The sequence below is a fragment of the Asparagus officinalis genome, chromosome 9, assembly GCF_001876935.1.
Source record: "Asparagus officinalis chromosome 9, Aspof.V1, whole genome shotgun sequence".
NCBI classification, from domain to species: domain Eukaryota; kingdom Viridiplantae; phylum Streptophyta; class Magnoliopsida; order Asparagales; family Asparagaceae; genus Asparagus; species Asparagus officinalis.
In genome coordinates, this window is record NC_033802.1 from 64,899,729 (window position 1) to 64,925,968 (window position 26,240).

At 36.0% G+C, this 26,240-nt stretch overlaps 1 protein-coding gene across 2 annotated transcripts; it reads left to right on the forward strand.

Moving 5' to 3' along the window:
- LOC109823909 (ATP-dependent DNA helicase At3g02060, chloroplastic) lies at window positions 241–25,538 on the forward strand. 2 transcript variants are annotated; one of them, XM_020390356.1, is made up of 15 exons: window positions 241–398; window positions 1,002–1,227; window positions 2,043–2,288; window positions 3,587–3,721; window positions 7,948–8,072; window positions 11,002–11,141; window positions 18,114–18,184; window positions 19,043–19,204; window positions 20,925–21,011; window positions 21,692–21,865; window positions 22,691–22,735; window positions 22,817–22,987; window positions 23,059–23,244; window positions 24,651–24,921; window positions 25,002–25,538. In XM_020390356.1, the coding sequence occupies exons 1-14, from the start codon at window positions 286–288 to the stop codon at window positions 24,750–24,752; spliced, it is 1,983 nt and encodes a 660-aa protein (XP_020245945.1). In that variant the 5' UTR covers window positions 241–285; the 3' UTR covers window positions 24,753–24,921; window positions 25,002–25,538. The 2 variants fall into 2 exon arrangements, with proteins under 2 accessions (XP_020245945.1, XP_020245944.1); XM_020390355.1 differs by having other exon boundaries at window positions 261–398; window positions 24,651–24,930.

A 26,240-nucleotide genomic window follows, 5' to 3' on the forward strand; every position in this document is an offset into this window, starting at 1 on the left:
ATCCCGAACGACATCTCCATATCCGCACGAGCGCATCCGGCGAGAGCTCGCATAGCGGACCGGCGCCTGACGGCGCGGCGGCCGGCGAGACAGGGTCTGGACTCGAAAAGAGCCGAGAAAGTACATCAACTGTGAAAGCAAGCAAGCCAGCAGAGGTGGCTGCAAAACTCAGGGAGCGTGAGGGGAGGCGGTTCGGGACCGGTTTAACCCTATACGTCCGACCCGGGACTTGTGGTCAACAAGAAGGTTGGGAAATCGGAAGTTTTGTTTGCGATAAAGTACGACATGCCAGCTGGCCAGTCGGCGGAGCCGGTGGAGTATGTGTTTATCGAGTATGGGGATGGGATGGCGAAGTTGCCCGTGAAGCAGGCTGCGAAGATGCTGTACCGATACAATCTGTGAGTTCTTTCGGTTGTTTGATCTTCGAGAAATTTGATCTTTGAGAATGCGCTGGTGTAAATTATGTATTGAGCAGTGGCTATCGGAAATTGGATAGGAAAGTGTTTAACTGAATTACTAGTCCCATACTACTTTCGTACTACAAGATACAATCGTGTTGGGTCCTTTCTCTTGACTTGCAATCAGAATCCATATACTCCTATTCTGAAAGATGTTTAAGTTTTGTAGTATCAAAGCGGTGTGAGAATAATTGCGTAGATAGCGTTTCTAGATTAAGTAAACAATTTTAGTTAGGAAGTTGGTTGGTAAATAAGAAAGGGGGCGTGCCTCATTACAACAGAATGGAGAAAGGAAATTCGCACATAGAGTTTACGCCTGCATGATTCTTACACCCTTTAGATGAACTGTGGAACTTGTTTGATGTATTTCTAATTTCATGTGCAATCATTTGACCTTTTTTAGGTAACTTGAGAATTATCATCATATTTAATATTTCAAACTCTGTAGTTTGGAATCTTAGGATAATGAGAGCAGTTGTACCAATGCAGTTATAGATTTCTGTGGTAGGTGTGTATTAACCATTGAATTCATCTCTTGTGCAGCCCCAGTGAGAGCAAAAAGCCTCGAACTTTGAGCAAACTGAACGACACCAGTGCATGGGAGAAGAGAAGAACAAAAGGAAAGATAGCCATCCAGAAAATGGTTGTTGACTTGATGGAGCTATACCTTCATAGATTGAAACAGAAACGACCACCCTATCCAAAAAATCCAGCCATGGCTGAATTTGCTTCGCATTTTCCATACAAACCCACCCTTGATCAAAAGCAGGTGTAGTATCACTTAGAATGCCCTTTTATTTCCTACTATTCAGAATTCTATCTATCTCTCTCATTGTTGTTCTAAAATAGCATACATAATCTTACGTTTTGAGAAATTTATTCTTGTATGCTATTCTTGCATGAAAAATCTTCATTATGTAGTAGTATGTTCAAAAGCTTAGGGTAGCCCATATCCACTTACGAAGTTTATTCACCTCCAGTTTGAATGTTAGATATTGACATGAGGTAAATGTACAGCCATCTTTATCACGAAAAAGTTGAGGCAGATGCATTTTCTTCTGAGCATGATATGTAACAAGCATCTTCGTACATGAGTTATCATAGGACATTGGTGATGATAAAGGAAAGTGATGTAACATCTTATGGACTTGCTGGCACCTCTTCTAGGAATACTAATTTTGGATTTGAAGTCTTACATTTGCGGACTCTCTTTCTTTTCCTGCATAAGCTTTGAGGCTGTCTTGAAGTTGATAAAGTAGGTCACTTAAGTGTGCTTGTGCAGGAATTGTTTCTTACATATTGGCTTTTGTAGCTTGTCTAGGAATTATTTGTCATTGAGATAATGGCCAATATACATGCCTTTTAATGGCCAATATACATGCCTTTTGCTATGCCATTTGGGAATGGAATGGAATGAATGCTAGTTTTTTTTCCCTCTCTTTTGGTTGATAAGTTAAATGATGTTGTGCTATTAGTGGAGTTTATGTGTCAGTAAATTATATTCATGAGGCCTATATTATTATGATTGTGCTAATGCTAAGACTTCTTGCATATATGGAATGTGATTTTCATTTTGCTATCCAGGCTTTTATTGATGTTGAGAGGGATTTAACAGAAAGGGAGACTCCTATGGACAGGTTGATCTGTGGAGATGTTGGGTTTGGCAAGACCGAAGTTGCACTGCGTGCCATCTTTTGTGTGGTTTCTGCTGGCAAACAAGTGATGGTCCTAGCACCAACCATAGTTCTAGCTAAACAACATTCTGATGTCATCTCTGAGCGGTTTTCTCGATATCCTCATATAAAGATTGGACTCCTTAGCAGGTTTCAGGTATTTCCTACCTGGTGGAGTGCAGTTTGTTTTGTGTCTACTTTTTGTCATTATGATTTTCCTTTGAGGATTTGATTAGAAAAATGACCTGACCTTTATCTATATTACAAATTACAACAAGATATGTATTTATTATCTATTCAATACAAGGTTCAATCTTCTTGGAATTTGTATTAACCAAACAACACAGATGTCCATTTTCTTTGACTTTCAAAAAGAAAGACTGAGTTGCTTTCTAGGGGAAAACCTTTGCCATTTTCATTTTTCTTGCTGACTTTGGAAAGGATTGTGTACATTTAAGCCTTATGTTCACTTCCTTGGAACATTGATTTCACCTATCACATTTGGATAAAGCAATGAATTTCTCCATTTTACCGCTTGATTTCAGAATACAATGTATTACTACAGCATCCTTGTATTGATGAAAAGGATGCTTAAAAAATTTCAGTAGCTAAACAATTATATGAGCTCTCCAGGCCAAGTATTAAGTTGGAATTGATAAGGTTTTAACCCAGGACTTATCGAATCCTAGCACTACACTGAAAGACCAAATAAAGGGTATATTTTTTAACTGTAACAGTGTGTTGGAGGTTGGCCCTTGTTCTGGGCTCAAAGACAAATGTTAAACACTGTTAACAGAAATCAACCTTTTAAATACAAAGATGGTGGACTTGAACTGGATGAGTTTGCTACCATCTTAGAGTCCTTGCCACTACAAAAAGGTCCAAATTTATGAATGAGAGTTAAAGAGAATAATTTTCTAATCAAAGACGTAGTCTTGAAACGTATGTTAGTCACTCCAGGCTACTGAGAGAATTACGTCCATATTTAGCTTTATTGATAATTTCTTAATTTTCTTTTTTACCCTAGGGATCTTCGAATTTGACATTTCACATTCAGTTTCCTTGGTTATTTTATCTTGTTCGCTATTCTCATAATTTGAAAATTTACCTATATGGGATCCTAGTATTATGTGGAAGGCCTCACAGAAACTTGGACATGTTCCTACTTGGATGTTTATCAAGGCCATAACGCTGTTTTGCATGTGTTATATATATTTATTCTGCAATTTATACTGTTTTAGTGGTTTTGGCTTCATATTAAGATTAAACCAATGATGCAGATTGAGATGGCACCTGTCATATCATATAGAAATATTTAGCTTGTTTCATTGTCCTTAGATAACACTTTGATGATACATAATTTCTTATGAATCTATGACGCTGTCAGGTTTTTTTGGGGGGTGGGGGGTTATGCTCAAAATAAGTTTTTTTTAAACATATTATTCCTTGTTGCAGACCAAGTCTGAGAAAGAGGAATACCTTAAGATGATTAAACATGGGCAATTGGACATTATTGTCGGCACCCACGCACTTTTGGGAAATAGGGTGGTTTACAACAATCTCGGTCTGCTTGTCGTTGATGAGGAACAGGTTTTTTCCTGCTTATATTATGTATTTAAGCAGAGTAAAACTTATATAAACTGAAACTGTGTTGTCTGCTTGCATCATTTTTATTCTTCCATAAAGCTATTAATTGAAATTGCAGTAGAAAAATAATTGGTTCTTGCTACAGACCTCTAAGCATAGGCTGAAAACCTATTCTAACTTGTTACTTTCTTATATATCAAGTCTCCATTATCTTTATTTCATAGTTTACAATCTTTACATCTGTGATTCTGATCCTTTAGTCTTGCACTAGAACTCATATTTTAAAAAAAAATTAATGACCATGGTTTTGGCTAGATTGTTTAATGTGTAATGCCACAAGCTATGGTTCCCAATGAAGTCATCCAGCATAGCAGAAATGTTCTCTCCCTAGAACAGTTAACCAATGAGTTTTTACTATGGTTCCCTCAGGAAATTTTAGCTATTAACTCTGTTCATTGGAATTATTATATTTCATCCATTCTTCGCAGACAGCTAATGTGCCTTGGTTGGCAACATAGTCCAGAATTAATTGTCCTGCATCGTCACTAGACTGAGTTCAACGTACCCATGGGTATTCAATTAATTGTCTTGCATCATCACCAGACTGACTTCAACATACCTATGGTTAGTGCTTGTAGGCAAGGACTTTATAGGTCACCCATCCCACTACTCCCCAAATCAGAGAATGCTTGACTAGCAGGTTTTTGCCATGTTTCCTCCCTCAGAAAATGCTGCCTATAGTTAATATTTATGTTCCTTCCTTGGCACTACTATGTATTAGTACTCCATTGCAGACGACTGACACAAGGACTTTATAGGTATCCCATCCTAGTACTCCATTGCGGACAACTGACACACGGACTTCATAGGTATCCCATCCTAGTACTACCCAAATCAGAGAATGCTTGATTAGCAAGTTATTACCATGCTTCCTCCCTCAAAAATGCTTTCTATGGTTAATCTTTATGTTCCTTGGAACTACTAGATACCCCATCGCATACAACTGACCCAGGGCTACCCACTTCGTGATTGTGACATGAAATGAGAATTTTTTGTCCCTTCGTATGATGTTATTTTTGTTGTCTTTATTCTATATTTCTATTGCCTATAAATCATCTTTATCTATCTTATTATTTCCTTATCAATAGTGCTGAAGTCCTCAATACCAGTTTTCCTTGGTTTTTATTGCACAACTTCTCTCCATTAGTTTTAGACTTTAAGGACAGTCCTGAAACAGCTAAATCTTGCATCCCAGCTGTCTCATGAATACGGTTTTGGGGTACAATCCATGGAATGATTAATCTGTTAATTCAACTTCCACGAGAAAATGCCTTGTAAATGGTGGGAAGACAAAAATGATGGAGAATGAGGAATTTATTTTTATTCTGTTTATGGAAAAATCCAGTGTAAATTTGTCAGTTAAGTTCCTATTTGGCAGAAAAGTCTGAAGTCTAAGCTAGATCAATCCTCGTCAGTGAAACCAGGAAGCATTATCTCAATTTATAAACTAATGCGAAAGTAATAAGATCAGTATGAAACATTTGAAATTAAAATAGATTAATACTCCCTTTCCATTTTAATACAATATGCATGAATTAATAAGGAATCTAAAAGATTATGGATGGAAATACTTGCTCACTAGCTCACTAGTTAATATACTGAAACTTTTGATTTTGCAGGTAACAAAAGTACAGTAAACTTATTCTCCTTATGTCAAAAGAAGTTAATTTAAGAAGTGCGGACGAATGGAGTTTGGGAGGAAGACATTGATAGGGGGTAAATAGAATCCAAAGTTGCACGTGCAGAACTATCAAGTTATAGTATAAAAGATTGTCGAATCCCACGGGGAAGGTGTTGTAAGAATTAATCAAAATTAGTTTTCTAGATAGTGTGTGTGACAATTTAGGAGTGATAAAAGTGGTTGTGGAGAGATAAAGAAAGTGGATGTGATAATATGTAAATATAACAAAACTAGATTGAGAGGGGAGAAAGAAAGATGAAGAAAATAAAAGAAAATAAAATCAAGAAACAAATAAAGTAAAATCAAGAATAAAGAGGAAAATCAAGAAAATAAAATATGGAGGATTCAATTAGAGATATGAGGAATCTAGAATTGAATCCATTAGCTAATTTCGTTTATAGATTATAAACTATTCCCTTTTTTATCACATTTTACTTAAGATTTATTAAGCATAGACTATCAAATTACTTAAGGAAAACAAAACCTATCAAATTATCATTCAAGTAAAATTAGCATTCATGAAAAGAATAATAACTACATAGTAATTCTAGAATTCATAAGTATAACCTATCAAACTATTCAAGATGAGTATAGATTATCAAATTCTTCATCTACAAATTAATTCTCTAGTTGATTATCCTTATGCATGATCAATTTAAGCACAAAAGAATAATTCACGAATATAAAAGAAATCAAACTAACTTCATATAATTCTAGAATTCCTATTGGAATTACTTTCACATCTTAGAAAATAAAAACAAAGAAATAAAATCTATACTGGAGAGAATAAAAGGAAGAGAATGAAAATAAAATTTAATTCCCAAAAGGGTTCTAGCATCTTGGAGAATAAAAAGAAAAGAATGAATAAAAACTAATTACTAAGAGAGTTTTAACCTCTTGAAAATAATGCAAGAAAATAAAATCTAAAGTATGCAAGTATATAAATCTGTACTAAAAAAAGTAAAAGAATGAAAGTAAATCTACTCTACAAGGCATCAAAATAAATCTAAAATAAGAGGGTTCTAGCCCTTTGAATATCTTAAATAAGAAAAGAAAATATTACAAGAAAATAAAATATAAAAAGGAAAATTTACATTGTTTGAGGGTTCTAGCCTTTTGAAAGCAAGTCTTCATCTTCATCTTCATCATCAAATAAAGAGAAGGAAAGAAAAATATGAAGAGGTGAAAAAATTCTTCTATTAATTGCAACAAAGTTACAATTTTTGAAAGGTATTCTCAATTAAGAGTAACTCTCCTCTTCAAATAGAGTTTTTACAAAGTTTTTCACACTTAAACCCCTCACCCTCTACCCCTATTTATAGCCTACAGCAAGCGACAAAAACCATTGGATTTTACTTGGACTACAATGATTAAATTTTAGCCATAAAACAAGTTTGTTACGAACCAATTGGTCGGTCAATCGATTGACCAATCAGTTGACCAACCGATTGAAATTTCAAAATTCTAAAAATGTAGTTAGCTCTGTCTCGTCGAGATAGGCGATTTTCATATATTATATGTTAAATTCCGCTTTTCGGATTGAGAGATATCGCCATTTCTTTGTGGCTAATCATCTTGAACATGATTTTGACTTGATTTCTTTTCATATTGGATCCTTATTTCTTCGGCTTCTGTAGATTGCTTGGCTTGATCCCGGGCTTTAATAAAAGGTTAAAATATGAGGAAAATTTAGTTCTTTTTTAGTTTTTATTCATTAATTCGTTATTAACTTGCAAATTAAGATAAAATATATTTATTAGTGATATTTTTATTTTAACAAAATAGATAATAAGGATATAAAAATGTATTAAAAATGTGATTATCAGACATCTTGCCTTATAGTTGATGACTCAAAAGTTTACCTCATGACGTAGAGGCGCCATCAGAACAAGGTCCTTCTATAAGAGTCAACCCAATGATATCTTGGCAAATCCTTTCAAGAAACACAATACCTTAAACCCATTATATTTCATTGATTACAATAAAGTTAGAAGAATTGTGAATGAGCATTACAAAAGTTATGGAAAAAGGAAAGAATATTGATGTTATAGTAAGAGAAAAGGTTTAATGTATGGCTTGAACATGGAAGAGCAAGGGTTGCCATATGAGAAAGTAGAATGATAGGTATGGCTTTTCTTGATGAAAGTTGGACAGGGGTGTTTCGCATAATGGGGTCTAACAGGATAGGGAACACATCACAGGTTGTGATTAATTTGTGGATAGTCTACAATAGTTGGCTTTGCTGGGGCTACTGATATGTAGCATGTGACTGTTCTTTTAGCTTGTTGTACATCAAGAGCTAAACCAACTGTTAACACATCATGACATTTAATCATAACTATCTAAAGTTTACTACTTGTTCTTAGAATTCCCCTTACTGCTGAAAATTTGTTCTTCATTATGTTGTACACCTTGAATTTTGTTATTCTGTTATCTGCATGCTGTATGGAGGGTAATTAATATCTCTCTTCTAGTTTTTGATTAACAGAGGTTTGGGGTCAAGCAGAAGGAAAAGATAGCTTCATTCAAGACTTCAGTTGATGTTCTTACTCTTTCAGCAACACCTATTCCACGTACCCTTTACTTGGCATTAACTGGATTTCGTGATGCTAGGTAATGTATTGGTCAATATACTTGCAAATAAATAAATAAATATGTAAATATGTGTGTGTGTATATATGGGTAGCCTTGGTGCCAAGGAGCAGTTTTGGTCCTAGGGTGTGAGGTGACTCATTCTTATCTACTCATTTTCAAGGAGGGAAGTATTTTCAAGTGCGAACCATTCAAATGAGTATATTAGAATGAGCCACCTCACTACCAAGGACCAAACTTGTCCTTGGTACCAAGGCTGTTCATTTTGACTTGTCTACCCAAATTTTTTGCCGTTAGATGGACTTGATAAATGAAAATCACATTTAGATGAGGTGGCAACTATAATTAAGGAAGGGTAATGTGGTAAAAGAAATAAATATCTAAATAAGAAAATAGATCTTATTTTCCGTTGTCTCTTCTGTTCCCCACTCACGCCTTTCCCCCTTATGATTGGCTCCTAAAGCAAACTGAAAAAATAAAAATGCAATGGAAATGAAGATGCTGAAAATTGGAAGGTATTAAAGAGAAATCCAATTAACAAAGGCATTTGACACGAATCCATAAGATTGTCAGCAAGCTCGTAGTTAAAGAAACAAAAATTTTGACTTATCCAATAGACTGACTTCTCAAGCTTCCTTTTCCAAAAATTCCTCTATGTCGAGCTTAGCACCTGTGACAGCCTGATTTAACATGAATTTATTTGTTAATTGATTTCATTGTATCCTATGGTCATGTATTTATGCTCTATTAAACCCTGGACAAACCAATCCATCTAAATTGATTTCTTTGTCTATCTATGTTGATTTCTGTGTTATAGCTAGTTCTTATCAACTGCAAGAAGATCCAAATTATGTATGTGCTTTGTGATTTCCTTTCCGTAATGATAAACCATTAAATTATGCAATCAAGAAATTGTACCACAAAAGTAAACTATAAATTGGGTGCAAGGCTATTTTGTTTTAGAAGATTCAACTTGCACAAATCAGGTTAGAAAAGATGCTTTTTTTATTTTCTATGAATTTTCATCTTGTTGATGCTTGTCGGCAAATGATGCTTGTCGGAAAAGAGAAGCCGCTCAAAACCAATGGTAGCATTGGACAAGAGCTTAAGTATCAGAAAATTTAATTGGGTAATTGAATTATGACGGATCGGGGTGCAGAGGTGGAGATGTTTGCGTGAGCAAAGGTTGCCGAAGCCGCAACGATAGGGAAGGCCGAAAGTTTCTGTGCAGGGAAGAAGAGAGAAAAGAAATGTCCAGAAAAGAGAAGGCATTCAAAACCAATAGCAGCATTGGACAAGAGCTTAAGTATTAGAAAACTTAATTGGTAATTGAAATTATGAGGTATCGGGGTGCAGAGGTGGAGATGTTTGCGTGAGCAAAGGTTGCCAACGCCGCCATGATAGGGAAGGCTGAAGTTTTTCTCTGTAGGGAAGAAGAGAGAGAAGAAATGTCCAGAATTAATGTTAACCATTTTTGTCTCTATAAATAATTTTACAATATTACCTAAACCACTAAATGTGTGTCACCTCAGTATATCAGATTTTAACTATCAAATCAATCCAATGGTTAAAATGTTAAATGGATAACAGCCACTATCCACTTAAGTGGATAGTAGCTCATGTATGTATGTACATATGTATTTATGTGTGTCTGTAAGTGTCTGTGTGTATGTTTGTGTGTGTCTGTGTGTGTGTCTGTCAGTGTGTGTCTGTATGTGTATGTCTGTATGTGTGTATGGATGTATGTATGTATGTTTGTTTGTGTGTATGTCTGTTTGTATGTGTGTATGTGTGTGTGTCTCTGTGTTTGTTATGTATGTATGTATGTATGTATGTATATGCGCATGTGTGTATATATGTGTTGGCGCCCGCGTGTGAGTGTGTGTGTGTGTATGTGCGTGTGTGTACGTCTGTATGTATGTATGTGCACACACCCACGATCGCGCACACGCACGAATTGTTTTACCATCAGATCAACAAGTCAAACTCTTATTTACTTGATAAGTGTGATAATGGAGTTTGATGAAATATCTACTTTTGCATATGCGCTTAGGTTACACTTTTAGATCCTTATTTCCTTTTCCTTGCACAGGAGTATCATTACGCTCTCCTTCGCTAGCCATGAGAGACAGCACACTGTGGTCTGGCACATAACAGTAGTGATAAATTGTTTTACAGTAAATGATATAAGCTTTTTTATATCATTCTAGTGTCGAGCTATTTTTCCACAGGACCTCCCCTACGGTATTGTCACCGCAATAGTTTAAACACCAAGTTCAGGATGGATTGGTGTGGTTCCTCTACGGCTAGAACACTAGAATATTGAATCATGAACAAAGAAAGACACGAGAGAAAAGCATATTGGCTAGTGATTGTGAAGCCCCGAATCTTGACTGGAAGGGACACCAAAGGCCTCTGCCCTTCCCTATCTAACCAAGAGAGAGAAGGGCAGAGCTTTTGGTTTTTCATGTTGTCGGAGTTGTCAATGCTCTTTGCTAATAGGCTTGTTAGGTCTAGACCATCTAGGATGACTGTCATGTACTCTTTCCTATCGTGTTGTCAGTTATGCACATGTATTTCATTTTCGTCTCTACTCTAGAATAACTTTCATGTGTTTTTGAAATCTGTGGTTATATCCTATGCATCATGTTTGTATAGGTGTTCCTGCAATTTAGGTTATATTGTGGGCTTCAATTACTTTATCAGGTACTTGGAGTCATCTATTTCACTTGGTTTTGGTTGATTTAAAACTTTAAAGTTTAAAACTGACTTTGCTACTCCATTGTCATCTTAATTATACATTTTAGATTAAGTACTAACCGCAGATTGTGAAGCATGCTCATTTGACAACCGTTTTATTGCTTTTGTTCCGAATTTGCCTTTCCTAATATAATTTCTTGACTTGTTTAGTTGACCTTGAACTTTTTTCTGTGATGCTTTTCTCTTGCAGTTTAATTTCGACACCACCTCCAGAAAGAGTTCCTATTAAGACTCATCTATCATCATACAGTGAAAGCAAAGTCTTGTCAGCAATTCAGTTTGAATTGGATCGTGGTGGGCAAGTGTTCTATGTTCTGCCAAGAATAAAAGGTCATTTGTCTGTCATATTTTGCTGTATATTTTTGGACAAATATGTTTGGTACTTTTTTCTTTTATGACATATCCTCGGATTCTTCAGGATTTGATAAGGAACTGCTCTTTTAAATGCCTCTAAGATCATGCCTTCTCTTGTTGGAGGAAATTGGAAATATTTATAATTGTACTAAAGCAGCTAGTGGTGCATGTTCATGTATTAGGCTGGTCTATAATTCAATCCAAGCCCAATGAAACCTCTCATATCCTAGTCTAAAGTCCATAGTGTTCCCACCTTAGGACCTTAGGTTTCATTATGATTGTGAGAATACCTCTATTTATTGTAATCCTAGATTTGTTTCGGATCAAGGGAGACCTGATTTGAAATGCCTTCTGCCACATTAGTATATTGAAGAGGAAGAGGAAGGCAACAATATTTATGATTGAGAGGATTAGAGGAATGCTATATGGTCTGTTTAAGCGGTCTACATACTAGATTAGGAGGCAACCGGTATAGAAGGTGTAGAGAATAAACCTAGAGAGGAACCACTGGGTTGGGCCTTAGAGTTCCCCTTTTATGGAAAATATACGATAAAAGAAGGAAGGGAGCTGGACGAGGAAGAAGAAAGAATGAAGAAAATGTGGATTTTTTACTGGTTTTGGCATAACATACAAAGAATGAATGAGGGGTAAAAAAAGACTTAGTGTTTCTAACCATGTATCTCTAACTACACAACTAGACATTGTTTTCTCATCATTAACAACAATGAAAGGCTATCCCAAATTTTTAGGGTGGGCTACATGAACATATTCTTCTATTCATTTATGTGAATATTTATCTCCTCCATTAAAGTGGGCCACTATCATATTCTTCTTAGTTGCTTCCAGCCAAGTTTTCTTATGTCTACCTCTAGTTCTCCTTGCTCTATTAATTATAATTGTGTCACTCTCCTAATTGGTATGTTTGATAGCCTTTCTTGAACTCATTTCTTCTTATATCTCTTGATGTATATCCACAAGTCCCGTCACAACATTTTAATGTTTGCTATAACTCATTTTTTGCCATGTTGTTTCTTAACTTTAAAGCATTCATATTGTTTCTTAATCATTCAACATTCTGACCCATAAAGCGTTGTTCGTTTTAAAGATGTCATAATGATTTTTCTCTTCAATTTCATAGATATTTTCTCTTCTATTTCATAGGTATTCTATGATAACATAGGACTCCACGAACACTTCACTTTAACTATCCTATGTTCGTCCTTGTTGACAAAGTAAAATATGGAAAACTATAAACATTACAAATCCGAGAGGGAGGGAGATCCACATTGATGGTATATATTTTTTGTAGTCAATATAACCACATCTCATCTAAGCCTTAACATTGCTTGACATGTACTTTTATATGTTTCATTTTAGTCAGGTTCTTAGACATGTTTATTGGTGTTCGTCCTAATTTCTCAAGTATTCTTTAAATTGGCCTAGGACGGTTGGGTTGCTTACATTAAAAATGTTGTTAGACTAAATCTACAAGAACTGATAAATGTTTAAACCTCCAGAAAACCACACCCACAGACACACAAACACACCCAGACACACAAATACATACAGAAACATATGCGCGTGACGCACACCACAACCACTTCCACACGCACACATGGTGGCATGTGATATGAGTTGCAACCTCATTTAGCAAAATGAACTTCCACCTTACATCCATTTTCACACACAAATATAGAGTAATTAGTAACATATGATATATGATGGTATTCTTTCATATACAATGACATGACTTTAGCTCAACCAAGTGAATATTCTTTCTTTATTACTTAATGCAACCCACATCAGTTGTGTGATGCTTCCACTTACTTTAGTCCCACATCGGTGGATGAGTGAGATATTGGTTTATAAGTTAAGCCTAAGGAGTCAAGTACAACAAGTGTTTTAAATGTCGGCCGACATGTCGGATTTATGGGCTATCCGACACGATATGGAGCTTTTTAATGCATATTGCGTTTTCAGGATTCATGTCGGATATATCGGGGCATATGTCGGACGAATATGTCAGGGAACATGTTAGTTATGTCGGCTGATTTTTTAGTCTGAAAAATTAGTTGATTTTTTTTTATTTTTTGGTTATGTTTATCTAATTAGGTTTGGGTTTAAATTTTTGATTGTCTTAATATTACTTTCAAAGAAAAAAACCGATAAGTTAAGGGAAATGGAAAAAAAGACTGAAGTAGTTTTCGTTGCTCATCTTCTCTCCTTTGACATCTCATCGGTCTCTTCTCCGAGCTATTCTTTTAACATCAATATCGGGTGATCTTTTCTCTTCTTAACCGCAAATATCGGAGTCCTCTTTTCTCACCTATTTCCTTCAACATCAACCCTAAGCATCATAATTATTTTCTTTTTTATATGTTTAGACAATAGAATTTATTATGTTTAGATTTTATTTATGATATTTATATTACACATATGCACACCATTCAATATGGCAATCCGATATGACATATCCCCGATTTCTGCTACCCGACATGAATTTTAGCCATCCGACATGAACTTGACATCCGACATTTAAAACCTTAAGTGCAACTAGTGCTAACACTTTTGGCATTGGATTATGCCAAACAACGAGTTACACTCAGCCAGTCCCACGGCTTACACCACAACAATGGGCTCAAAGGTGTGGAGCATGATAAATGATATCAGAGCAGTTAGTCAGTCGGAATAGTGGAATTAAGTGCTATGTGAGACTAAATTCTATATTGCGCGAGAGCGGTGGGAGCCACCTCTAGAACTCGTATGATACTAGGACAGATTTGTTGTCATGTCGCAACAAGAAAGTTGTGTATTTAAGGGAGGGTGATTGTGTTGCCCGCTCACTCTCCTTAGTCCTACATTGGTGGGTGAGTGAAATATTAAATGAGTTATAATGCAAGCCTAAGGAGTCAAGTGCAACTAATGCTAGCACTTTTGGCGATAGATTGAGCCAAGCAACAAGTTGCACTCAGTGGGTCTCATGACTTACACTTTGCCCATAGGCTCACGGGCGGGGGCGTGATAACTTGGTTGAGATTTAGCCACATCACTATGCATGAGATTCATTTCATATGTGATATGATACCTACTATTGAAAATAGCACCCAAATAGTGCCACAAATAGCGTTAGCGCCCACTATCGGCAATGATATCGATGAAAGCGGTGGAAGATAGTTCTATGTGTGCCATTTGCTCACAATAGCGGTGTTTAGTGTGTAATAACGTTTTTCATTATGGATTCTCAATTTAATATCCGATTCAAAACCAACCCGTACCTGACCTGTAATTAACTAAAACCCCATCATCTTTGTTTCTCTCTCTCTCTTGCTTCTCCGATTCGATCTTAAAAGATGAAGGAAAAAACCTTAATCCCACGATTCCCACCTACTCCACCGCCTCTTCTCTCCCTCCACAAACTTCGTTGCCCTCAACCCTCCTCTCCCTCTCCAACTACGACACCTTAAACCCCAAAAGCCTTCTCCAACTACAACACCTTAAACCCTAAAAGCCCCTCTCTGAATGCGTCTCCTATAGCCTTCACCAACTGGAAGCTCACTAAGTCCTCTTCCTCCTTACTATGCATTTGTAGAAATTTTAGATTTTTTCTTTAAATTTTTTTAATATTTATACATATTTAAATTGGATCACTATTTGACTTTATGTTTTTTACCACAATAGTCCTAAATAGTCTTAGCGGTCATGCTATCCGCTATCAATAATCTTGATAATGTCCAATATTCTCTCTCATACACACTAGAAGAGAAGTTGATTCACTGTTTGAAAAAACAAAACAAAACAGGATCTTAGTGGGATTGACCAACTAGCACGATTAGGTTGGATGAATCATATGCTCAAAATTGATGAGTCATATATTGCTGCATTAGAGGGTCAAATTGGGTGTTCAAGGATTCTCGTCAAACTCTCAAATGTGTTAAATTCAACAAGACTATTTTTTGGGTTTATTCTACTTGGTTGGCATACGAACACATACACATATGGGTAATGAGTATGAGCTAGCAACTTAGTAAGCAAAATGAGCTACCAAGAGACAAAAATAGTGAGGCCAAACCTCTAGTAGAGTGGACCTCACCATATAGCACTTTGGAAGCTCATTTAGTAAAATTAGCTGCTGCCAAGGTTTTAAACGTCGGATGTCGGGTTTATGTTGGATAGTTAAGATTCATGTCGGATAGCGAAAATCGGGGATATGAAAAAAATATTGGATTATCATATCGGATAGTGTGCATGTGTAATATAAATATCATAAATAAAATTTAAATATACTTGTAAATTCTTTTGTCTAAACATATAAAAAAGTAAATAACTTATGATGCTTAGGGTTGATGTTGAAGGAAAGAGGTGAGAAAAGAGGACTCCGATATTGACAGTTAAGAGAGAAGATTATCCGATATTAATGTGGAAGGAACAGCTCGGAGAAGAGACCGATGAGATGCCAAAGAAGAGAAGAGAAGCGATGGAAGTGACTTCTGTCTTTTTTTTCCATTTGCCCTAATTGATCGAGTTTTGTCTTTGAAAACAATATCAAGACAATCAAGAATTTAAACCGAAATCTAATTAGATAAATATAATCAAAAAAATAAAAAAATCAGTCAATTTTTTAAACTGAAAAATTAGCCGACATAGCCGACATGTCCCTCGATATATTTGCCCAATATGTTCCCCGATATATCTGACATGAATCTTGAAAACGCAATACGTATTGAAAAGCGTCATATCATGTCGGCTGACCCCTAAATCCGACATGTCGGTTGACATTTAAAACACTGACTGCTGCCTCATATCTTTTCTTCATATAACACACATCACAACACAACCACACACACACACACACACAATATAATATCACTTAATATATGTATATATATACTATATATCATAACATGGCATGTGACACACACACACACATACTTACTACCTATCTTTATATATCATATTGTTAATATTAGTAATACCTTAGATAGTATATATATATAAATGTATATTACGTCATATGAGAGGATTTTATCGTACATTCATACACGTTGTCTAAATGAGCTACCGAATTACCTATCTGATGAGGCTCACCTGCTAGTCACATCGGAAGGTGTGAGCCTTATCAATTCTATCTGATAGTAGTTCATTTTGCTAAATGAACCGCCAACTCACAACTATCAGACCTTATATATAGGTGTGTGTATGAGGATACTGGTTATGAGATGCCAACTTTATATCAAAATGAGCTTCCAAGAGGCATGATTTGTGAGATTCATCTGATCCAATGAGACTAGCATAATGGGTCTCATGAGCAATCTATTTCTTGATAGCTTATTTAGCAAAATGAACTGTCACCTTATACCCATTTTTCACACACACATGAAGTAAAGCTTGAATAAACTTTACTTGATTGAGGGCTTCATCCACCAATTTTTTTATTCATAGGATTTGCTACTTTGAAATTTGTATTAGTATGTGATACACATCAAGATATGCATCTCATAGGTAGCCTTTATGTATATCACACACCAAGACGAATCTTAAAATTTTAGTGAGCAAAAATATCGGTGGATAGTGTTCAATTTAACTTAAGTTTATTCTAGATTTACTCTCTCTTATATATGAAGGATATGAGTATGCTTGGTACCAAATACAGAGTTTGGAACTTGGTAGAGATGTGGTCAATTCTTATGCACTCATTCAATTGATGAGTAATCATGTGAGGACCAATTTCAAGTGGATAACTTTAAATGTGTGGACGATAAATTGTTACACCACTACCAAACACTAATTTACAAGAGATGTACTGGTGCGGTCACGCCTTTTCATGTGATAAGGAAAGTGGGTCTACCACATGGCTATCTATTGATGGCTCATTTAGCAAAATGAGCTACCATCTCATACCCATTATTTCCACATATTAGTAAAGCTAGAGTCAACTTAGGTTGACAGGAGCTCTTGTCCACCAATTTTTTTGTAACTTGATCTTACTTTGGGATTCATGCTACACATCAAGGCTATCTTTGAGATGTGTGTCTTGATGTATATCACATGCTAATACAAATCTCAAAGCAAAATCAATAGATAAAATAGTTGGTAGACAAAGGGCTCTTGTCAACTTAAGTATACGAAAACTTTGCTCTCTCTACAAATACACCAAATAGTTTTGAGGAATTTTCAAAGTTTCAAAAATTTAGAAAACTACAAATGTAATACTCTAATGTGATCAGTTGATCCTGAGAATTTTCTGTTCTAAATATGACTAGTACAAGTTCCCTTATGTTGGGTGTATCAGTATATGGAGTAATTGGAGAACCGGACGTTGATGAAGGTTGTATAATTGATCAATCTCCAACTATGTTGCATGGGTATAGATACGAGTAGAAGTACCGATATGGGTACAAGACACTGTAAATTTTGTAAAAGGCAGGATACATGGACACGACTGTATAAATATTTATATGCATATATATATTATATATTGGAATTAATAATTTATATGAGAACAAGGTTGAGAATTAAAATTCCTATTACATTTTTATGTTTCTTTTAGTATGTGGATTATAAATTGGAAACTCACTAGTTTTTGAACTAAGCATCCAAGCGACCCTTCAAAATCACAATTCAGAACTTGACCTGTGCCTAACGAGTTTCAAGAAATGGATGTGAGTGTAGGATATATGTCCAAAAAATGTGTGACAAATGTTTTAGCTTAAAACATGTATTGTATAATTGACTACATGCCTGAATAGATGTATGCATATATGCAAGGAGTGTCCTTAGAGTTTGTGTATGGGTACCAGTACGTGTTGGGTGTGGGTACAGCTTCAGATTAGAAGTACAACATGGGTCTCCAGCTGTCTGATATTAGTATTTGCTGTGTATTGTGAGTTTTAAAAAATACATTATTGGTTTCAGTTATTCTGACTAGTTCCCTAATTCTTTGATTGACAGGATTGGAAGAAGTCATGGAGTTTCTTGAACAATCCTTTCCAGACGCTCCAGTTGCGATTGCTCATGGAAAGGTGGTTCGAACATTCAATCTCTTCTCAATTTAGTGGCCATTACAAATCTGTATTATTTAGTGGTGCTTCCCCAGATTACTTGTTTACTGTTGTTTAATCATATTTTCTACCTTCAGTTATTAGAACTTCTCATATGATCTAGATAATCACTTTAACCAAAACCTCAATCCCCTTTGTTCTTGGCCAAATGTACATGTGAAGCATCTCCTTGTAGCTCTTTGGTAAAAGATGAGATGCATGAAAATAAATAATAAGTATGGATAAATGTAATTTACTTCCTTCGCAGTATGGAGACGGTTAAGCATCAATGATGAGATGAAACTCTTATCATGTTAGGGAATGCTTTGAAGCTCAGGTCATGGATTCTGGATTTAACCCCTCTATTTCTTCTGTTTTCTACTAATCTTGTATTTTCACACTATTGACACGGATAGTTTTCACACCGTTCTCATATTTGAATAATTCTTCACTTTTGCACTCAAACTTCAACTAATTCCTAAAGTTTCCTTCAAGAATGTTGTTTTTTCACCTTGGCCTTGCATGTACTATTACAATTTCAGAGGATATACACTGAATTCAATAAAGCTAGTGTAACAAAAGACTATGCTAAAGCTGTCGATGATTACTGACCTTTTATTACTTACATTTTCAATGCAGTTTAATTGGGGTAAGGAGGTGCTAAAAGATGCACTGTGATTTGTAGAGACTAAAGCCTCAATTTTCTTATTGTAGTGCTTCATCTGTTATGACATTCTCAATTATTTTTTATAATTGAAGTACACAATTCTGAATACAATGCCAAACTCTTATTGTGGACATTTTCCAGTTTCTAATGGCTTTTCTCTGAAACTTTGACAGCAACACTCAAAGCAGCTGGAAGACACCATGGAAAAGTTTGCTGCAGGAGATATTAAAATTCTCATCTGTACAAATATAGTGGAGAGTGGACTGGATATTCAGAATGCCAACACCATAATAATTCAGGACGTTCAGCAGTTTGGGCTGGCCCAACTATATCAGGTGAGAGTTTTTTTCTCACTGTTTCTGGTCAAACCTGCTTATGTTTCCTGAGATTTATAGTGACAACTGACAAATTCTACATGAGCAAGACTAATTGGTAGTGTTAATTTTCTGGGTTTTCTTTTGATTTAAAGAATTTTAGAAAACTTTCCAGGTTTTATTGAATACTACCTATGATATATGAAGGGAGTATAAGTAGGGGTGATGGAAGTGGGTATGGATATGTCAGCCCAATATGATAATAAGATTAAGCTTATCAAACTCGGAATGAGCTAAATTTTAAGCTAATAATTAAACAAGCCTTGCTTATCTGTCTGCATGTAATTAAGATTAAAACCTTCTGACCTTTTTTATTGCTGAAGTCGCTGCAACTGCAGCAGAACTCATAAATTAGGGTGAGGGTTGTGGTGGGGTTGGGAGCCATAACTTATAGACTCTAGAAGCATGCCGTAACTAATTAAATAACTTACAGATTCTTGAGGCGTGCCGTAACTAATTAAACAAGCCTTGGTTATCAACTTATTTTCTAGACTCTAGCGGAGTTTGAACATGCATGTTTCAGCTTTGAGCTGAGTTCAAGCTGCCCTAAGGATGAACAGCCATTCTTGAAGCAAGTTGTAATCATCATACTAGGCCCCATTGTATCCTTTTGTCCAACTAGTCTTGCATTATTTTACCAATCTTTCCATTTTTATTCATTTAAGAAATGATAGTAGCTGTTGCACGGTAGTTTGTTATCCAATTCTTTTGTATATTGACGATATATTATATTCCATCTAACACATTGAGGTCAATTTTGGAGTTCTTTTCTTTCAAATGAATGAGATGCATTCTGTTCCATTTTTAAAATATTTTTTAAAGTTAAACTATACATATGAAAACGAACAAGTTTTAAATGCATCTATGTTATAATTCTACTTTGGTGATGAAGGACAATAACTAGCTCGCACTTCCTATTTCGTATATTATAATGAACCACCGACCATGTAATATGGTTGGCATTTTGGTTGTTGCAAGTTAACCAACTTAATTTATTGAATTATGAATATCTAATGTGTTCTTTCTTATAGTCTGTTTACAAAGTAAGATTTTCCCAAAGTTTGCTTTGTGTAGAGTTCACACTGTTTGCGAGATGGTCTATCTTATATTTATGATACTGGCCTTCCACTCTCTTGAGGAGTTCAGGGAATGGTATCAATACAATTGACTTCTTTAAGCCATTTGATTATGTCTGTTGAAGTGTCATTCCATTAGAGCTATATTTGTCTTTTGCACATATGACAATCTTGCATTATATCCTTTGTTGATGGAGGTGCAGTCTTCTCTTGTCCTTAGATTCTCTTCCTACGCAATATCTGATATCAGGTTGACTAGTTGTAAGAATTTTGTGAAGTTTTCATGGATACTAACTGATTTAACATGTGGTATTATGCTCGATAACCAACTTCATGATTTTTAATGAGATATACATGATTATGATGGTTCTTAAAAACATTCAGGTTCAGAGATGATCCAGTACTTTACTGAAAACATCACGATTTCTTAAGAGAATTTGAACCCATCAAGGACTGTCAATGCCATGGAATGTTTACCATGTTGGGCCCTTAAAAATTACTTAATTATAATGACTACTCATGTGCTATTTTACATGAAAATTTTGTCTTCTGCTTCCATTCTAATTATTCTTTAAACCCTGGTGACCAAATATTGCGTTTAACAGCTACGAGGAAGAGTGGGTCGTGCTGACAAAGAAGCTTATGCATATTTGTTTTACCCCGACAAGTCGTTGCTTTCTGATCAAGCATTGGTGAGTTGTACCGTCCCTCAGTTGATTCCATTCTCTGGTAGTACCATTTTTATTCTGAGTAGAAATCCATACTGACTGTATATTTAGCTGCAGTCACAAAAGTTGTTATTTTCCTAATTTGAAAATATTCAGGAACATGAGATAGTTATGAAAAAATATGCATTTGTCACAGTTCTGTTAGTTTGTGATGTTCATAGGTCTTGTGAACGTTTCAAAATTGTATATGTTTTAAAAGAATCTATCTGCAATTTTGAAATGCTTCCTTATTTCCAAGTCCCAGCCACATAGACAAATGACTGCTTGCATTGAAGCAAGTTTATATTAAATGAAGAGAAAACCCTATGCGATTGTTACCTACTATAAATTTTCCCTCGACATTTTAGAAGACTTCCCATTTCCCTCATGTTTTTTTACACTAACAGGACTTTTCCCAGGCGTCGAACTTATGACTGTACATTGGTTTCTTCCAGACATGCAGAAGTTCAGAATCTCATTCTACACCTCTTAGTTATTTTTGTGGGCTTTGTATTTAAGATCACTCTTAACATTCTGGAATCTCATTCTACCTCTTAGTTATTTTCATGGGCTTTGTATTTAAAATCACTCTTTAACATTCTGGAACCTAAATCAAATAGTTCCTTCTGCTAGTTAATTATCCTGGTTATTCCTGTTGGCGTTAGGAGAGACTTGCAGCTATTGAGGAGTATCAGGATCTTGGTCAAGGATTCCAACTTGCAGAAAGAGACATGGGAATAAGAGGATTTGGAAATATTTTTGGTGAGCAACAGACAGGGGATATCGGCAATGTTGGAATTGATCTCTTCTTTGAGATGCTTTTCGAAAGCTTGTCGAAGGTATTTTCTTGTTTGATGTATCGTCATGTTTTCTTCTTCTTATGAAGACTTCTTTAAGTATGTACAAATGCATTTACAATTAGCTAATGTAATTGCCGTTGATTTGTTGTTGTTGTTGTTGTTGTTGTTGTTTCACTCTAGGAGTCTGCCCAGTCCCTTATCACATTGAAGATTATCCTCAGTTATGTGTGAACGAATGTGTGCATACATGTGTGGATTAACTTCTGTTCTCTCTGCAGTTGATGGGCCTTAAATAGAGGTCTAAAACCATTTCTAATCCAAAACTCAGGCTATTACGTATTGAACCCGACTTTGTATTTAAGTCCATTACTCTTTCTAATTCTTCCATTGTGGGACTATAATGCGGATGTAAAACCTTGTAAATTATATCAACAATCATAAACTTGGAAGAGGGCAGTATAAACAAAATATAATGTGGGTTTAAGACCTTTTAGGTATTTTCGTTCTGATCAAAATTCTTGAGCCAGTGACGCTAAGAAGACTGAGGGGGTTCACACTACATGACTCTTCTAATGCTATGGCAACTGATCAACAACATATTTACTTAATTAGAAGAATAACATGGATGTAGACTTTTGAGACGATACTGAAGTTTGTTTTAGTTCATTAAGGATATCTTTCCCTTGAACACAAATTTTATTTTTGGACTTTAGTTACACTTCAATACAACAGTGCATGGAAGCCTTAAATTTATCTTAGAGATGAAACTGATGTGGGAATGATTGGATCATTGAACTATTGGATCTTTTATATGTTAGTACTTAGTTTACAGAAATTCACTAAGCTTATTCTCTTTATTGCCAGGTTGACGAACATCGCCTTGTGCCAGTCCCTTACGAAAATGTTCAGGTAAAGTCGACCCTATTTTCTCCAAAGTTGAGTTGAGTGTGAGTAACATATTAAAGTTTCCCCTTTTTCATCTTTCCACAGCTCGACATAAATATCACTCCCCATCTCTCCTCTGAATATATAAATTATCTTGAGAATCCCATTGAATTAATTAATGAAGCTGAAAAAGCTGCAGAAAAAGACATGTGGAGTTTAATGCAATTTACTGAGCATTTACGCAGGCATTATGGGAAAGAACCTCGCTCCATGGAGGTAACTGAAGTTTTACAGTACAGTTAGTCTGGAAGATGTTTTAATTAACAATCTTTGCTTATTGCATGCAGATACTTCTTAAAAAGCTCTATGCAAGACGAATGGCAGCAGACCTTGGCATCAATAAGATATACACATATGGCAAGATGGTTATCATGAGAACAAACATGAGTAAGAAGGTATTTAAGATTATGACAGAGTCAATGACATCTGACATACACCGCAATTGTCTGGTTTTCACTGGAAAGGAGATCAAGGTTTGTAAAAAGCTCCCTTCATTTCTGTGTTCTCTGTTCAACAGCTACTATATGATGGTTCAAAACTTCAAATATTTCGTATGTGATATGAAACCTTTCGCTCTCAAAAAGTTGTCATTTTTTAGAATCTCTGCAGTGAGATATGGAAATGGGATCCTTTATAGAAGGACATACAATATGAACGTGGATGCAAGAATTCCTATAAATGTGCAAGAACATGATATAGGCATGACAAAACGCGCACACAGCTGGTATTTATGTATGCAGATACATTATGTGTATTGCATGTATGCGCATGCAGTCATATGCTTATGCATATAGATAGACGCACACACATACCTATACAAAATGTACATGTGTCTTTAGAAGAGCCTGTATCTGTGTGTTCTTACATGCATGCATGTATATTTCTCGAAATGTGTGTTTCCATGTGCTTATGCATGCCAAGTCTGTATTTTCTAAAAAGAACATTAGAAATTTTAAATCTGTGATAAAACAGTTGAACTCTTTATCTACAAATGAATAATTCATCAAATGAACATCAAATATTTGAATGCCAGAGAACTGCTTAGCACAGGGATTCAGTATTCCAACAGGCTTGTGAAAAAAATATCCTGTGAGTTTTCACAGGGATTCAGTATGCAAGCAGGCTTGTGAAATGTATATTTTAGGATCAATGCATATCAAACAAGTTTCAACTCTACATACTTCAGAAGAAATAGAGCAGTGGTAAAAGGTAAGATGGCATAGAATTCATCCAGTGGTCAATAGGAGCAGCAGCAGCAGAAACAATAATGACACAAGAAAGATGTTATGTTATATCTATAGGATATATATGGATAAGCTTAAATTTGCATGAGTTCCAGGCAGTAATACATCCTGAAACAATTGAATATAATGAGTGTTTCCTCAGTTATGATCTTTGTACTTGCAAGTGCATCTTTCGAGGCGCATTGAAGCTCTAGATGAGCACTCAACCAAAGATTTTTATGTTGGTAGCTATATTTTGTTTATAGTATTTTCAACCAACAGAGACTTCTTTATACCATCTCTCCATGTCAATGTGGATTCTGGTTGGAAATGAGTGTGTAGTTTCAAATTTTCCTTTTTTTTTGGCCGTTTTAGGGTTTGAAGTTCCTCTATTTCTGTTGTCTCCTTGTTATTACCATGAATTAATTTTGGGGTTGCCATATTGACCAGCTTCTACTTTTTATTTTCTTCGATGGTACAATTTTCTTTGCATCATTTTAAATTGTTGGCCTGTTCTTGGTAATTGATATCACTTCTATAATCTCATCTGGAAGTTCCCATTCTTCAGAAGTTTATCTACTTGGTTTCATTAAAAGTTATAACATTTGTATTTGAAAAAGAGAGTACCACTTAACTTTCTTTTACCAAATTCACAGGCCGAGCTTCTGCTAGAGCTACCAGGGGAGCAACTTCTTAACTGGATTTTCCAATGCTTAGCAGACCTCTATGCTTCATTGCCTGCTCTTGTGAAATATTAGTACCTTGTTAAACAATTATACAAATTTATTATTTTTCACCTCTGATCACCATTGGTTCGTGGTGGAAAAGGAAGAGAGTCAGCATCTTGATTGGTGCTCTGACTGAAGAACTTCAAGGTGTATATACCTTTTCTCCAGCACAAGCTTGTGATCATAATTGAGGGAAAAGGTCAGTAATGTAAGTCGTTTTATGTCTTGTTCTACTCTATTACTTAGACGTTACTTAATTTTCTGATCAAAATCATGCAGGAAATCAGTTGAAGAAAATGCTGTTGTTCTTTCAAATTGGAGAAGTATATTGTATCATATGGCTACTAACATCACAGATCGTTGGTATATTGGTATTTTACCACATCCTAATGAGACAGACGGCGATTCTTTCAACTTGTGCACTTTGTATGGGTGTTTCGTCATGACAGGAGGCTTCTGCTGCGACTCAAGTACGACATGAGAGCGAAAAAAAAAACCATTCAAAATGTGTTCCTAAACCAGCTATACAGGCAAGAATGATTCCATGGATGGTGGAACTTATTTCGAAGTAAGTACACATAACACGGTTCAGCGTATTAGTAAAATACCCGACTGGTTTATGGATGTGTTTAAATTATCGGAGAAAATATGTTGAAAATGTATCTGTAATATCTACATGCTTCACCGCAGGCATTCTCAGATGACTTTGTATGAGGTAATACATTGGATTAAATTAATTATCATATGAGGTAATACATTGGATTAAATTAATGATCTGCAATAAACTGTCCCTAATGGAGGGTACCAAATTCCAAATTTCTCAAGCATTGGGTATCAAGTTGGTATAAATGAATTTTGGAATGCCAAAGTTCGAAATGGAAGAAGCTTTGGGGGTAGGAGAATGCCGCAATTAAGGAAGAGTTATTGCGTAGTTCTTAAAATACTTATAAATCTACAAAACAATATCTATTTTATTTTATTTATTTATTTATTATTTTTTTGTGAGTGATCTTGAACAGAACGTTACTACATGAGGACAGACCCAGTCTCAGGCCAAAACTGCAATCACCATCCTTCTCCCGTCATCCCCTCCCTCTTCCCCCCCAAAGGAGGAAGCAATTTGAAAAGAAAATGAATCTGATCTTGTATCACATCATCGTCTTCCTCACCCTCTTCCCCTACGGCATCTAGCACGCGCTCAGCCGCTGCTTCCACCCTCTCCTTCTCAAAAGAAGCAGCTAGCACAAGCAGCCCTCCCGCCTCGCTCACCACCCGCCTATCCAGCCCCTCCCCATCTGCCAGCCCGACCGCCCCGCACTCCGCCTTCGCGACATCCCATCCCCCTCTACCAGGCCCGGCCATCCTCCATGCCTCCTCTGCGCCTCGCTCCATTGGCCCTGTCGCACTCCTCTCCCTCCCGCACCCCCTCACTCCCTCCACACCTGCCCTCTCCCTCCTCCTGCCTCGCCATCCGCTGCATCCGGTTCTCCCCCATCCCCTCCGAGCCGTCTCCTCCTG